Source organism: Sceloporus occidentalis, unplaced genomic scaffold, assembly GCF_023333645.1.
Source record: "Sceloporus occidentalis isolate IW3139 unplaced genomic scaffold, rSceOcc1.0.p SCAF_412, whole genome shotgun sequence".
NCBI lineage: Eukaryota > Metazoa > Chordata > Lepidosauria > Squamata > Phrynosomatidae > Sceloporus > Sceloporus occidentalis.
In genome coordinates, this window is record NW_028317392.1 from 90,397 (window position 1) to 105,404 (window position 15,008).

The window sequence follows — 15,008 nt, forward strand, 5'->3', positions numbered from 1 at the left end:
CTGTAGGAGATTTGATGAGATCTCAAGAGGCTCGTCACTGGAGCGAAGGAGCGGCGACGCTGAAGGGTAAGTTGAGAGAGGTCTGTTAAAAGCATGATGTTCTGAAAGCGAGGAGGGAGATCAGGTTTACGTCTGGCCGCCTGCATTATCTTTTCCTTTACATCATAAAAATGCACCCTAGTCAGAACGTCCCTAGGGTATTTCAGGGATAGTGCTTTGGGCCTCGCGGCACGGTGCAGTCTGTCTAGGCGTATGTCAGCGTTATTACCTTCTCCCAGGAGATGTTTGAAGAGGTCCACTACAAAATCTTGCAAGGCCTCTTGGCCTATGTCCTCTGGAATGCCCCGTAGGCGTATGTTGTTCCTCCGGGAGCGGTCCTCCAGATCCATCACTTTCGTCTGGAGATGTGCTATCTCCGATTTAAGTGCTGTGTGGTCATCCGCAAGGGTGTTGTGAGTGTCGGCGAATTCCTCCATGCGCCTCTCCAGTTGATCTGTGCAGTCTCCCAGGCCATCCAGGTCGCGGCAGATGGAATTAGCGATGTCCTGGATGTCCTGACGGAGTTGTTCCCGCATCTCGCGTAGAAGCGACTTCATAGTGTGTGAGGTGAGTGCGTGTGTGTCTTGAACCAAATCGGCATGTTGGGGATCCGATGGTGAGGGAGGTCTGGAGCGAGAAGACAAGGTAGGGCCTGTAGTCCTCCTCTTGATCACGAGGTAGGCCCGACAAACGAGATGCATGCTTTTTCCGGATTTTCGGCTCAAAAAAGTTTGACATTTTCGTGGATTTTTTCGTGCGGTGACCCGACATGTACGTGGGACAACCAGGATGAAGTAACAAGGTGAAAATAGCCACCGATGGATGCAGATGGAATGCTGAAAAGCTGGCTAAACACGGAGCTCCCGCACGCACCTTGCATCCATTCAGTTCGCCATCCAGACCACGCCAGAATGAATGAAATTTTAATAAATTACTTTTTTTCTTGGGGTTTTTGTATGGGTTCAGTCTTTAGGAGGGCCTCTTGGGGCCTTCGGTCTATAACCTATGGTTATTTTATGTTTTCAGTCACGTTATGTATGTTATGTTTGCCTCCTCAGTGGAAGTACTGTTTGTTGTCAAGGAGGTCATCCGGATACATGTAGAATAGGTTTGAGGCATCATGCCAACTCTACTTGTATTTGTAAACATTTTTGGAGACAAGTGGAGTTTGAATGATACCTTTATTGGCTAACTGAGTAAATATAGATTGCAAGCTTTCAAGACCTCTCAGGTCCCTCCATCAGGCATGTTATAAAGGTATCATTCAAACTCCACTTGTCTCCTGTAATTCTACAGCTAACACGGTACCAACTCTCATCTTTTATAAACATTTTTGGATAACTTAGTCAACTTGGTCCTGAGTAACATCTGCAAAACACATTTCTGTTTGTTTCCAAGCGTAAAATGTGAGACTCCCTGAATTGTTTTATATAGCTCAATACCACGTCACTTTCCAATGTCCTTCCCAATTCGCTTTCCTATCATACCAGGAAGGTTACTTCAGAGTGCGTATCCGGGGTTAGTAAGCATGGCATAGGATGTTGAGATGTACCCAGGAAGGTAAAAAGTCTGAGCGCCTAATTCTATGAGTGCAGGAGATTAAATAAAAAAAAAAAAATGGGCATTGACCCTAATGATGCATATTGTAAAAACAAAGAAACACCATATGTCGGGGGTTGGCAAATTTGGTTTGTAGGAGCCAGTTTTGTTTTGCAATAACAATGATCAAATAACCCAGCACCATCTCCATTGTCTTTGAGAGATCTGTCTCGATTTGGGGGCTTTGTACTGAGATTATGCAGATAAATAGGAAAAATCAATATGGCAAAAACGCTAAATGGATGTTCATAATATTCATCGACACTACATATCCTTAACTGTAAAGAAACATCAGACCAATAGGTAGCTGAAGAGTCCCCAAAATAGTACATATATGGAAAGGCAGACTAAAACAGTGACCTACTAAGGGGCCTTAGCGGGATAAGTTTTCAGCATCAGAGGGATATTTAAAAAAAACAATGAAAGTCTATGTTAGGAGTACATCATACTTTTTGTTTATTTGTTTTAGGTCAAGATTCTAACTTTGCAGTTATGACTACCTTTTAATCATACACAAACTTTGTAATTCAATGACTCCAATGATAGCATTTTTGAACTGTGGAATATATGCAGGGCAAAATGTCATGATGTTATGTGCTGTGAAAGTCTTGCCTACAGAAACCAAGGAAGCTATCTTTCCCTAAATTTTCTTATGATCAAGATCAAGCACCTAGGGCCCCAAAAAGATAGACTTCAGATGTTTCAGAGCCACAAGACATTGTTACAAAATTGTTTATAAATATTAAGAAATAAATGTACATATTATAAATTATTCATATGTACAGTGACGTACTTCAGTTGAAGGGGTAGTCAGTCCTGGGTGCCACTCATCAGGTAGGTACCAAAATTGCCCTCTGGGCTGTTCCAAAATTGTTCATAAATGGCTGATTGGAGGAATTGCTCTGGGACTTCAGGTACCAAACACCCCTGGGATTGAAGGGGTTAATAATGCTGAAATACACACTGAAGCCATATTTTTTTTTCGGTATGGTTATTCTAAGTTTGGTTGACTTTCAGTATGCAAATTAGTATGTTTTGCTTCTAGGATTGCATACTGCTGCTAAGTTATTTTTATATACTGTAAAAATGTGGTGTCCTACGTTATAATAACTTACATAATACATACAGGACGTTTAGGAGAAAATATGCAGCAATCACCGGGACAATTCATTTGGTTTCTAAAACAATTGCTCCATCTTTTTCAACTTAGCCACTTTATTTGCTCTATTAAAAGATGTCCCACTGAAGAGAAGGCTGGCTACAGTGGTAAAAACTTCAAATCTAGTAAAGCAACAATGGGTCAAAACTGCAAAGCAAGACTTATTGTTTTAATTTTGTAAGAAAATATCCTCACATACTATGAAATGTTTAACAAAGGCTATCACGGTAGCCTTTCTAGCTTGAGTTGCGCTGAAGCTTTCCAAATATTAGTATTAAACACTACTATGATATTAAGTGCTTCATAGCTGTATTGCACTTCTTTGGTGGATTAAATAAAATCAAGGACAAAGTTTCGAATCACATTGAGTGCTGCAGTATCAAAACCACAGATATCTAGCATCCCTCTATCATCTGGATCAGCGATTGTAAATCCATTGGATGTCAATCCACAGACTATCAGTTTAGCGTGAATGCCAGTTTTCTAAGAAAGGAACAAAAACAGATATATAAGTTCAATGCTAGTCAACAGAAACTTTTAAAAGTTGGTCCAAATACAAACGGAAGCTATATCACTATAGCATAGAACATTATTTACCTCTCTGTATTGCCTCAAAGCTGTCGCTGGGTGAACATTCTCAATGTTGGTTTCACAATCAGTGAATACTATAAAGACATCCACCAAAGTGTTGGTATTCAGTGCCCAAATCATTGGAAGGGCACAATCGGTGCAACCCATTGGAATCTAAAAAAGAAAAAAAAAAGAAAAAAACATACATTTTAAGTACATTAAGAAATAATTGGACAGAATCTACCTTCCTAATCCCTTAGTGAGTGGATTGTGACTGTTTTTGAAATTTTGCACTCTTTGTGACAATGGCTGTTGTAACATTTCTGCTGTGTTTTTCTTTTTCATTTACTGTACCCACACAAGTTATATTTTCTTTTCAGGACAATATGGGCTTTCTTCAGATACAATTACTGCATTTGCTCGATTATAAGACCACCCCACAAAATTTGAATATAATTTAGGAAAAAAAGAAAAAGCCTGAATATAAGACTACCCTATAAGAAAACTGTTTTATTAGTAAATATTAATTCAAAGACTTGCCCCCTGTGCTCCAGACTCCCTGGTGTCTCTTGGGGGCAGCTAGCAGACATCTGCGCGATGCACCTAGACCTGCTGCCTGGCACTTCCGCCATGGCTTCTATGTAGGAGCGCCGAAAGGTCATGTCACGTTGGCACTCCGTCATAGATTCCCCGGAAGTGCAGAGCAACAGCAGAGGTTGTCTGTGTGCATCACGCAGACATTCATCTTCTGCCAGAGAGGAGGATCCAGGTTCCCTTCAGCGCTGCGGGGATCTGGATCTTAGTCTTATAGACCTCTATTTGAGGTTGGATGAACAGCAAACTTGTTTACTTTTTTCTTTAAGCAACGGCTTATATTCTGGCCACTCTTCTGTAAAAGGGACACTAGGGGGCGCTCGTGTACACCGGTTTGGGGAATCGAAAAAATAAAACAGAAAGAAATGATTGCGTGGTATTGTATACAAAGGTGGCGCTGTACGACTAAATAATACACTCACACTTTGCGTAAACTTTCAGGCATCATAAAACATCCAGTCCTCCAGGTAGATATATAATTGGAATATGCAAGGAAACAGAAGACACGTGGAAACCACAATGGTGTTGTACCAAGCAATAGTGTGACCCGCAAATATGGAGAGGCACTTACACTTACTACAGGGGTATCTCGCCCTTCCGATATGTATTCCTTGTATTCCTTCTCCGTGCTGTTGGATACTTTTCGTATTCCCCGGATGTGAGCTGGTGCTTTGGGATGGAATAGAGGTAAGACCACACTATATTCCAATCAAAAAAAAATTTATTTGTAGGCTATAAGCCAAAACGATAAAAAGGTATAACAAATATCCCCTCAGGGATGTTTAAAAGACCATAGATAAATAAAAAATCCGAATAAAAGAGCTCTATAAAATCCTTAAATCCTCTACGCGTTTCGTCAAATAGACTTCATCAGGAGTATTCATTGCTTGCTGTGTGTTTCTTTTTAAATGTTCCGGGCGTCATCCTAATCTGCTGGCGTCTGACGTCAGTCCGTGCGTCGTCATCGACGTGCCGTCTAGCCCTCTGACCCTCCGTGTATGCCATGGAGATGCGTGCCATAGAAAAAACATCGGTAAGTAAAAAAACTTTATTACTGCACGTTCATGCACATCAGAACATGCAGACATATCCTCTTATATTGTCCAGCAGTACCGGAGACCGGGGACACCCAGGGCCGCAACCAGGGCACACTGGGACCATCGGGCACCGCGGATAGCAATACCAGTGTCTCTTTGTATTATTTGAAGTGTATGGGATGGTACTGGATGCCGAGACTTAAAGCAAGGACAGGGGGGAGAGATTACATCCACGAAGGAAGGTATTACTCACATTTATGTTATCTCCGGTACATGAAGATTGTATTATTAAATGAATATTCTAAATTATATACTGAACAGTATATTTTTTCTTTTCCTTCCATAGGTACTTTATTGGGTTCAAAGATCTGCATATTTTGTATGGTACTAGAGACATAAAGGGATGAATATATAAAGGAATGTGGAAGAATATATATATAGTGCTGAATATATTCCGTATATCTAAGTGATAGGGTGTATGGTACTAAAGACATAAAAAAATATAAATATATGAAAAAATATGAAAACAAATAATGTGTATATATAATGCTGAATATGTTCCATCCCTATTGTCCTATGTATGTGTGAAAATTGAGAATAAATGTATACGTTACTTAATAAATGAAAATAATGATGTGATGTATGAATTTAGAAGAGAATCTAAGTGTATGTGTTATTGAATCAATGAATAAAAAAAAAATAAATAAATAAAAAAAAATGATGATGAAGGAAAAAATGATAAGAAATGAAAAATAGTAATGAAAAATAGTAAAAAATGAATAATGAATAAAGATGGGTGTAAAAAATTTGTCAGTAAACCCACGGACAGAAATGGGTATATAAATTATAATAGTTGCCACCACCCCCAGTGGCTCAATAACATCCCAAAGGGCCAACTTCTGAGGGTAAAAAGAAACACACCAATTCTAAAGAATCCTTCCTCAGATCCCGTCTGTTTGACTAACTACCGCCCTATCTCTCTGCTTCCTTTTATCTCTAAGCTGCTTGAACGGATTGTGTACAACCGCCTCATTAACTTCCTCTCCTCTAATTCCCTCCTTGACCCTCTACAGTCTGGTTTCAAACCCCTTCACTCTACTGAAACAGCTCTAACAAAAGTCTCCAATGACTTGCTCTCTGCCAAAGCAAAAGGTCACTTCTCTATTCTAATTCTACTGGATCTCTCTGCTGCTTTCGATACTGTTGATCACCACCTTCTTCTACACTCACTTACTTCTATAGGCATTCGAGATACAGCTCTCTCCTGGATCTCCTCATATCTGTCTAACCGTTCCTTCTCTGTCAACTTCTCTGGCAAGACATCATCACCCCTTCCACTTTCGGTTGGTGTCCCCCAAGGTTCAGTCCTTGGCCCTCTGCTGTTCTCTCTTTATACTTCCTCTCTTGGCACACTAATCAACTCATTTGGCCTCCAGTATCACCTATATGCAGATGATACCCAAATCTACCTGTCTTCTCCTGATCTCTCTCCATCTCTCCTGTCCCGTATTACCAATTGCTTGTCTGCTATTTCTTCATGGATGTCACAACACTACCTGAAACTTAATCTTTCTAAAACTGAACTCATTATCTTCCCTCCCTCCATCTCCACTCCACTACCTGAATTCTCTATCACCATTAACAACACGACTATCTCTCCTACTAACCAGGCCCGATGCCTTGGGGTCATCCTTGACTCAAACCTCTCCTTCATCCCTCACATTCAGTCCCTCGCCAAATCCTGCCGCTTGCACCTAAAAAACATCTCTCGTATCCGCCCATTCCTCACCCAAGAATCCACAAAAACACTCGTTCAATCCCTTATCATTTCCCGTCTTGACTACTGCAACACTCTTCTGGTTGGCACTCCACTGTCTCGACTCTCTCCTTTACAGTCTATCCTAAATGCCGCTGCTAGGCTCATCTTCCTTGCACGTCGCTCCTCTTCTGCTTCCCCCCTCTGTGAAACCCTCCACTGGCTCCCAATTACCTTTAGAATTAAATTTAAGATCCTGGTACTGACATATAAAGCCATCCATAATACTGCTCCTCCGTACATTTCTGACCTCATTAGCAAATACTCTCCTACTCGATCCCTACGTTCCTCCCATGGGCTAAGGCTCTCCTCCTCACTCATCACCTCTTCCTTTTCCCGTCTACAAGATTTCACTCGAGCTGCCCCATATCTCTGGAATCTACTCCCAAGGAACCTTCAGCATTGTCCCTCCCTCCCAACTTTCAAGAAACATCTAAAAACCCACTTCTTCAGAGAAGCATACCATCTTAGCTGCTAGAACTTCCTTGTCATCGATACAACCCCCACAATACCTCTCACCCTTTCTCTATGCCTTATGTTTGTCACCCCATTTCCCTCTAGATTGTAAGCTTGCGAGCAGGGCTCTCTCCACCAAATGTATCGGTTTGTCTTAGTCTGTCAATTCTTGTCTTGTCATATCCCTTGAATTTATGTATTGTATTAAGCGCTGCGTAAACTGTTGGCGCTATATAAATAAAGGATAATAATAATAATAATAATAATAACTGTACAAAGAGAGAGGATTTTGAACTAAAAGCTAAAGAGATTAAACAAAAATTTCTAGAGAAGAACTATCCGGAAGATAAGCTAGAGAGTAGCCTCCGTGAAGTAGAGGTAGTGGATAGACAAAAATTACTGGGGAACAAAAACAAGTCTTTCAATACATCAAAGGGGAGGGACTTCAGTTTCTCGTTCTTTACACAATACAATACCCAAGCCAACAAAATCAAGCAAATTATCAATAAACATTGGCACATACTAAAAAACGATTAAATTTTAGGCATGACAATACCAGATAGACCACAAATAATCTTTAAAAAGACAGGATCGTTAAAAACAGTATTGGCCCCAAGTGTCCTTCCAAAGCAAATAACGGTACAAAATTCCAATATGTTTATAGGTAGGAAACCAAATGGGTTTCATAAATGCGGCCATTGTAAAATGTGTATATCACTCCCCAGAAAAACAAATCAGTTTGTAGGTACATCTACTGGTCAAATATATACCATTAAACACTTTATAAATTGTGTGACTAAGAACATAGTGTATCTATTAGAATGTGGGTGCGGGCTACAATATGTAGGAAGAACGATAAGGCCGATGAAAGAACGAGTACTAGAACATCTCGGGAACATAAAAAATAAGGATATCAAACATAGTGTTCCCCGACACTGCAATATGTGCCCAAAATTCTCTTTAGATACCCTAAAGATCATAGGGATAGATTGGGTCCCCCCCAATTGGAGAGGGGGTAGTACGGTTGACAATCTATCAAGACGGGAAACCGAATGGATTTTTAAATTAAAAACTTTTAAGAAGGGAGGTTTGAATATGGAGCTAGATATACTGACATATATGTAATTGGCCTCTCACTATTTAATGGAAATAGAAGAAATAATAAGAACACCAATGACAAATTTTTTACACCCATCTTTATTCATTATTCATTTTTTACTATTTTTCATTACTATTTTTCATTTCTTATCATTTTTTCCATCATCATTTTTTTTTTTATTCATTGATTCAATAACACATACACTTAGATTCTCTTCTAAATTCATACATCACATCATTATTTTCATTTATTAAGTAACGTATACATTTATTCTCAATTTTCACACATACATAGGACAATAGGGATGGAACATATTCAGCATTATATATACACATTATTTGTTTTCATATTTTTTCATATATTTATATTTTTTTATGTCTTTAGTACCATACACCCTATCACTTAGATATACGGAATATATTCAGCACTATATATATATTCTTCCACATTCCTTTATATATTCATCCCTTTATGTCTCTAGTACCATACAAAATATGCAGATCTTTGAACCCAATAAAGTACCTATGGAAGGAAAAGAAAAAATATACTGTTCAGTATATAATTTAGAATATTCATTTAATAATACAATCTTCATGTACCGGAGATAACATAAATGTGAGTAATACCTTCCTTCGTGGATGTAATCTCTCCCCCCTGTCCTTGCTTTAAGTCTCGGCATCCAGTACCATCCCATACACTTCAAATAATACAAAGAGACACTGGTATTGCTATCCGCGGTGCCCGATGGTCCCAGTGTGCCCTGGTTGCGGCCCTGGGTGTCCCCGGTCTCCGGTACTGCTGGACAATATAAGAGGATATGTCTGCATGTTCTGATGTGCATGAACGTGCAGTAATAAAGTTTTTTTACTTACCGATGTTTTTTCTATGGCACGCATCTCCATGGCATACACGGAGGGTCAGAGGGCTAGACGGCACGTCGATGACGACGCACGGACTGACGTCAGACGCCAGCAGATTAGGATGACGCCCGGAACATTTAAAAAGAAACACACAGCAAGCAATGAATACTCCTGATGACGTCTATTTGACGAAACGCGTAGAGGATTTAAGGATTTTATAGAGCTCTTTTATTCGGATTTTTTATTTATCTATGGTCTTTTAAACATCCCTGAGGGGATATTTGTTATACCTTTTTATCGTTTTGGCTTATAGCCTACAAATAAATTTTTTTTTGATTGGAATATAGTGTGGTCTTACCTCTATTCCATCCCAAAGCACCAGCTCACATCCGGGGAATACGAAAAGTATCCAACAGCACGGAGAAGGAATACAAGGAATACATATCGGAAGGGCGAGATACCCCTGTAGTAAGTGTAAGTGCCTCTCCATATTTGCGGGTCACACTATTGCTTGGTACAACACCATTGTGGTTTCCACGTGTCTTCTGTTTCCTTGCATATTCCAATTATATATCTACCTGGAGGACTGGATGTTTTATGATGCCTGAAAGTTTACGCAAAGTGTGAGTGTATTATTTAGTCGTACAGCGCCACCTTTGTATACAATACCACGCAATCATTTCTTTCTGTTTTATTTTTTCGATTCCCCAAACCGGTGTACACGAGCGCCCCCTAGTGTCCCTTTTTCTGTTATAAAAACACTTGGAGATTGTTTTGTACGGGCTGCAGCTGGGTACCCGGAACCAGTGACAAGAAAGAAGGGAAGTATATTGGTCACTGTTTCTCTCCATATATACCTTTCTCAGACTGTCCTTCATCACTTTGTTTTTGCACACTCTTCTGTAAAGCCTAGCTCTGTGGCGTGTACGGCTTAAAGTAGTCCTATGGAGAGATACTCCAAACTCGGCTGCGGAGCTTTAGAGCTCCTTCAGAATTTGGAGAGCTCCTTGCTCTGTAGTGTTGCAGACTCTGGGGCCTTTCAGAACAGGTGTATATATACAGAGATCATGTGGCACTTATATTGCACACAGGTGGACTTTATTTAACCTCGTAAGGACAAAGCTGTTTTTTACCTTTTGTACCCTTTGGGACAGAGGCGGTTTTAACACTTTTGCGGTGCTTGTGTTTAGATTAGAATTTTCTCCTAACGCATTTAGCCACACAAGTCACATATGTTTTTTTCCATGACAAGCAGGGCTTTCTTCAGATACCATTTTTGATCATATTATCTAATTTCTTATAAAAAATACAAATATGATGGAAAAAATGAACCTTCCCCCACAATTTCTCACTTTTATTTGAAAAATCTTTTACTCATGCAAAAAAGCTAATGAAAAAAAACTGCTAAATAGATTCTACTATTTGTCCTGAGTTTAGAAATACCCAATGTTTTTATGTTTGTTTTGCTTTTTTCTGCAAGCTATTGGGCAATAAGTACAAATAGGGTTTTGCTATTTCATTTTTCCCCCCCAAAACTGGTCATTCTGCCCAGTGTGCTACTTCAGGTATCTTTGAAGCTGGCCAATGCAATTTACCCCATCAAACCATATATTTTTGAAAACTAGACATCCCAATATATTTCAAATGCTAATATTTGAACCCTTTCCATGCATGAGATTCTATCACCAGCCTTTGCCAAAGCTTGTGGTAGTTTGGGGGATAAAAGGCCACATTTCAGATGTGCGCAGCCCCGCCCCCCCCACTTTGGTCAGTCTGTGCCTATGCCCTATCTTTGAGCCCAGCCACTCCAATTTTCCCATTGATTTTTTTTTTTTTTAAATTAAACACCCCTTCTGTATTTGAAATGCTTTTACTTTAACTCTTTCCATGTCAAGATTTTTGGGAAGATACAAAGATTCCATATTTTTTTTTTGTATTTTTTAAATATTTTCCTAATCACATTGTGATTAGAAAGCTGGGCTCCATTGACTTGCATGGTTGAATGCAACATGAAATGTAAAAAAATGAATGATTCGTTGAATGAGCTAATTTGAACAACCGTGGATAGAACCCCAGAAACTACTCTACTCACAATGCTTGACTGGACCAGCTATAATAAAGAAGGTTTTTCTTTATTAATTCATACCATTTTAGCAGCCAAAATATCAATTGGAAGAAAATGGAAATCACCTTTATGCCCTTCAAAGCCCGCTGTTATAAATAAATTAACAGCCATAAAGCGTATGGCAGATGTTGACGCCCCCCTGATTCCGATCTCAGTGTTATTGAATGCCTCGACATCGTCAATGGACGTTAAGAGATTAATTTATTACGTGACTTCTGAAGATAATTGGTTACACCAGATATTATTTAGGGGCTTCCTACCAAAGGGGGGGGGGATGTATGCATGCACCACTTTTAAGTTTTTTATTTTTCTTCATTTCAGTTCAACAATTTGAACTATTTTGTGTGTGTCCATTACATGAAATCAAAGTAGAAATCCATTTTAAATCCAGGTTGTAATGCAACAAAATAGGAAAAATGCCAAGAGGGTGGATCATTTTGGCACTGTAAGTAGTATATTGCTATTTTATAAGGGCATAGCATATTTTTGTACTTTGGGAGCAAAAAAGGGTTTTATGTATATTTCAAGCAGGAGGGGCATATGCTGTTGAGCCTATATATTTTTTTAACATTATTTTTTATACTCTTGAAACTGGATGGATCTCATTATGCTGTGATGTGACATCACAGCATAATGAGATCCATTATGCTGTGATGTGACATCACAGCATAATGAGATCCATTATTATTATGCTGTGATATGACATCACATTAAGTCTGTTTTTACATTTTATAAATTTTTACTGATTCTTTCACAATTTTTTTTCCATTTTGATGCAGTCAGAGTTCATACTATTTTGTGTATATACTGCTGGGTAGTTTCATCATTTAGCACATAAACATTTAGCTGATAAACAAAATATTTTAATTTATTATAATATGCAAAGATGAATGTAAATTATCACATCTCTATCTGGTTAAAATGTTGGTTCTTACAGATTTTACAAATAATAAAGAAAAAAGAAAGAACTTCAACAAGGACAATAAAAACTGCTTTGTTTTGGGATGAGAGGTAGGGGTAGGATGGTTTCTTTTTCCATTTCTATCTTAAATTTGTATTGATTTATAACAGCGGGCTATGAAGGGCATAAAGGTGATTTCTATTTTCTTGCAATTGATATTTTGGCTGCTAAAACAGTAGGAATTAATAAAGTAAAACCCTTTTTATTATAGCTGGTCCAGTCAAGCATTGTGAGTAGAGTAGTTTCTGGGGTTCTATCCACGGGTGTTCGAATTAGCTCATCCAACCAGAGATGGTTTTCCATATTTTTTTAAATTTCATTGCAACCCTACCAAATGTGTAAATATGTACCTAATGTTTTAGTGCATCGACAACACGGTGAGGCGTTAGTCCCAACTAGAAAAATGTATCCTAAGTACCATCTGTTTATTAACTTGAACCGAGCTTCGTTCAGATTTAAACAATGGGCAACTTGGTTGGTTTTTTGGAGTGACCTACACCACTCATCGGTTGTTATTGTAGGGCCAAGCTCTTTTTCCAGATTTTCATAGCTAGAAAGTCTTATTCTTTGAAATGCGTATTGCATCTGTTGTGTAAATTTTCTTTTTTTAACAGGATTATTATTGAATATTTTGGAGAGCAAGTTTTTGGATCTTCTTCAAATTACCGTATTTGCTCGATTATAAGACGACCCCCAAAATCAAGACAACGCTATAGGAAAAAAGTTTTACTAGTACATATTAATTCATGTAAACAATTTTTTCATATTTAATAAAAGCTATGATTGAGAAAAAAAAAATTTTTGGTTTTTATTTCCTTTTGCCAACCTGCCCCCCAGTTATGGACATATGCCCCCCATATATGCCTTATACCCTCCTATATGCCACTCTGCCTCCAGAAATGCCTTATACCCCTTTATGCCACTCTGGCATATAGGGGGTTAAAATGCATATCATGGGGCAGAGTGGCATATAGGGGGTATAAGGCATTTCTGGAGGCAGAGTGGCATATAGGGGGTATAAGGCATTTCTGTAGGTAGAGTGGCATTAAGGGAGTTAAAAGGTATATTATGGGGCACCTACAGAAATGCCTTATGCCCCCCATTTAACACTCCCCCCCCGACATACCAGTGCTTCTGACTCCCTGGTGTCTAGTGGGGGCAGCGTGTGGACGTCTGTGCAATTCGCATAGGCAACTTCTGCTGCAGCTTCTATGACCCGGAAAGTCATGTGACGCCGGTCCTCTATCTTAGAAGCACCGGCGAAAGTACCGGTAGCAGACGGAGCTGTCTACACGCATCGCACAGACCTTCCCCGGCTGCCAGAGAGAATTCCTCGCAGCGCACTTCTGCCAGCGCTCAGTGATAAACGCCCGGGGAAAGTGCCGGCAGCAGCGGAGGTTACCAGACAGGATCCGGGTCCCCTGCAGCGCTGCGGGGGATCTGGATCATAGTCAGACCTCTACCATTTGCTCTGAAAAGACCTTATCTAAATACGATTTAATTCTTAAGTATGTAAATCTATTGTTATTGGGAAGATTAAATTCTTTTTTAAGCTCATCAAATTCCTTCAGGGTTTGCTGCTTTATTAATTGATTTATGGTTTTAATACCTGTTTGTTTACAATTAGCTACCCTTAAATCTTGGATGTTGATCTACATAAAAAAATCAGGATCTTGTTCTCTAATCCTATTTCTTTCTTAATTTGAGTCCAAGATCTGTGTTTGTTATAAGGCCATATTAGTTGGTCTGGGGAGATTGATCCCATGTATTGTTCCTCCAGTTTGTAGTAGTAGTTTTTGTTTTGCTTTATTTAATTATTGCATTGTTTTCTTGCGATGTGGATGACAATGTTGGCTTGATAAATAATTTTAATATCAGGGAAATGTATGCCACCGTTCTTGATTTTACATAATAGCATATCTTGACTTAACCCCATCATGACAATGACTGATTTAACATTTCTGCTGTGATCAAATGTTTAGCTGTAATTTTCTTCGTTCTCGTTTACTAAACCCACATAAGTTATGCATTGTTTTTTCAGGAAAAGAAGTGCTTTCTTTAGATTGCATTATTTTGGACATTTACTTTTAAAAAAAAAAGTATAAAGTATGGTGAAAAACTGAGAAAAAAAGGACTTTTCTGACTTTTACTTGAAAAATATTTTACTCATCTATATAAGCTAATGAAAAAACCTAGATTCTACTATTTGTCCTGAGTTTAGAATTACCCAATGTTTTTATGTTTTTTTGCTTACTTTATGGGGAAATAAGTACAAGTAGCGTTTTGCTATTTCGAAACCATTTTTTCCAAATCTGGTAATTCTTCCCCCATGTGCTGTTTTGGGTATCTTTAAAGCTGGCCAATGCAAGTTTTTTTCAGGACAAGAAGGGCTTTCTTCAGATATCATAGTTTTGATCATATTATCTAATTTCCCATAAATAAAAAACATTTTACTTTTACCCAAAAAATCTAATGAAAAACCTACTAATTAGATTCTACTATTTGTCCTGAGTTTAGAAATACCCAATGTTTTAACGTTTTTTTTGCTTTTTTCTGCACGCTATGGAGCAATAAGTACAAGTAGCGTTTTGCTATTTCAAAACCATTTTTTCCAAATCTGGTAATTCTTCCCCCCATGTGCCATTTCGGGTATCTTTGAAGATGGCCAATGCAAGTTACCCCATCAAACCATA

General features: G+C 38.7%; 1 protein-coding gene across 1 annotated transcript in view; it reads right to left on the reverse strand.

Annotated features, from left to right (window-relative positions):
- Positions 1–3,127: 3,127 nt before the first annotated feature.
- The window catches only part of LOC149272836 (RNA-binding protein RO60-like), a 142,268-nt gene continuing 130,387 nt past the window's right edge, over positions 3,128–15,008 (reverse strand). Inside the window, exons 7-8 of the mRNA XM_089506679.1 lie at positions 3,395–3,541; positions 3,128–3,280 (exon numbers count right to left, since the gene is read on the reverse strand). Of these exons, the coding sequence (XP_089362805.1) occupies positions 3,128–3,280; positions 3,395–3,541 (300 nt within the window). The remainder of the gene's footprint in view (positions 3,281–3,394; positions 3,542–15,008) is intronic.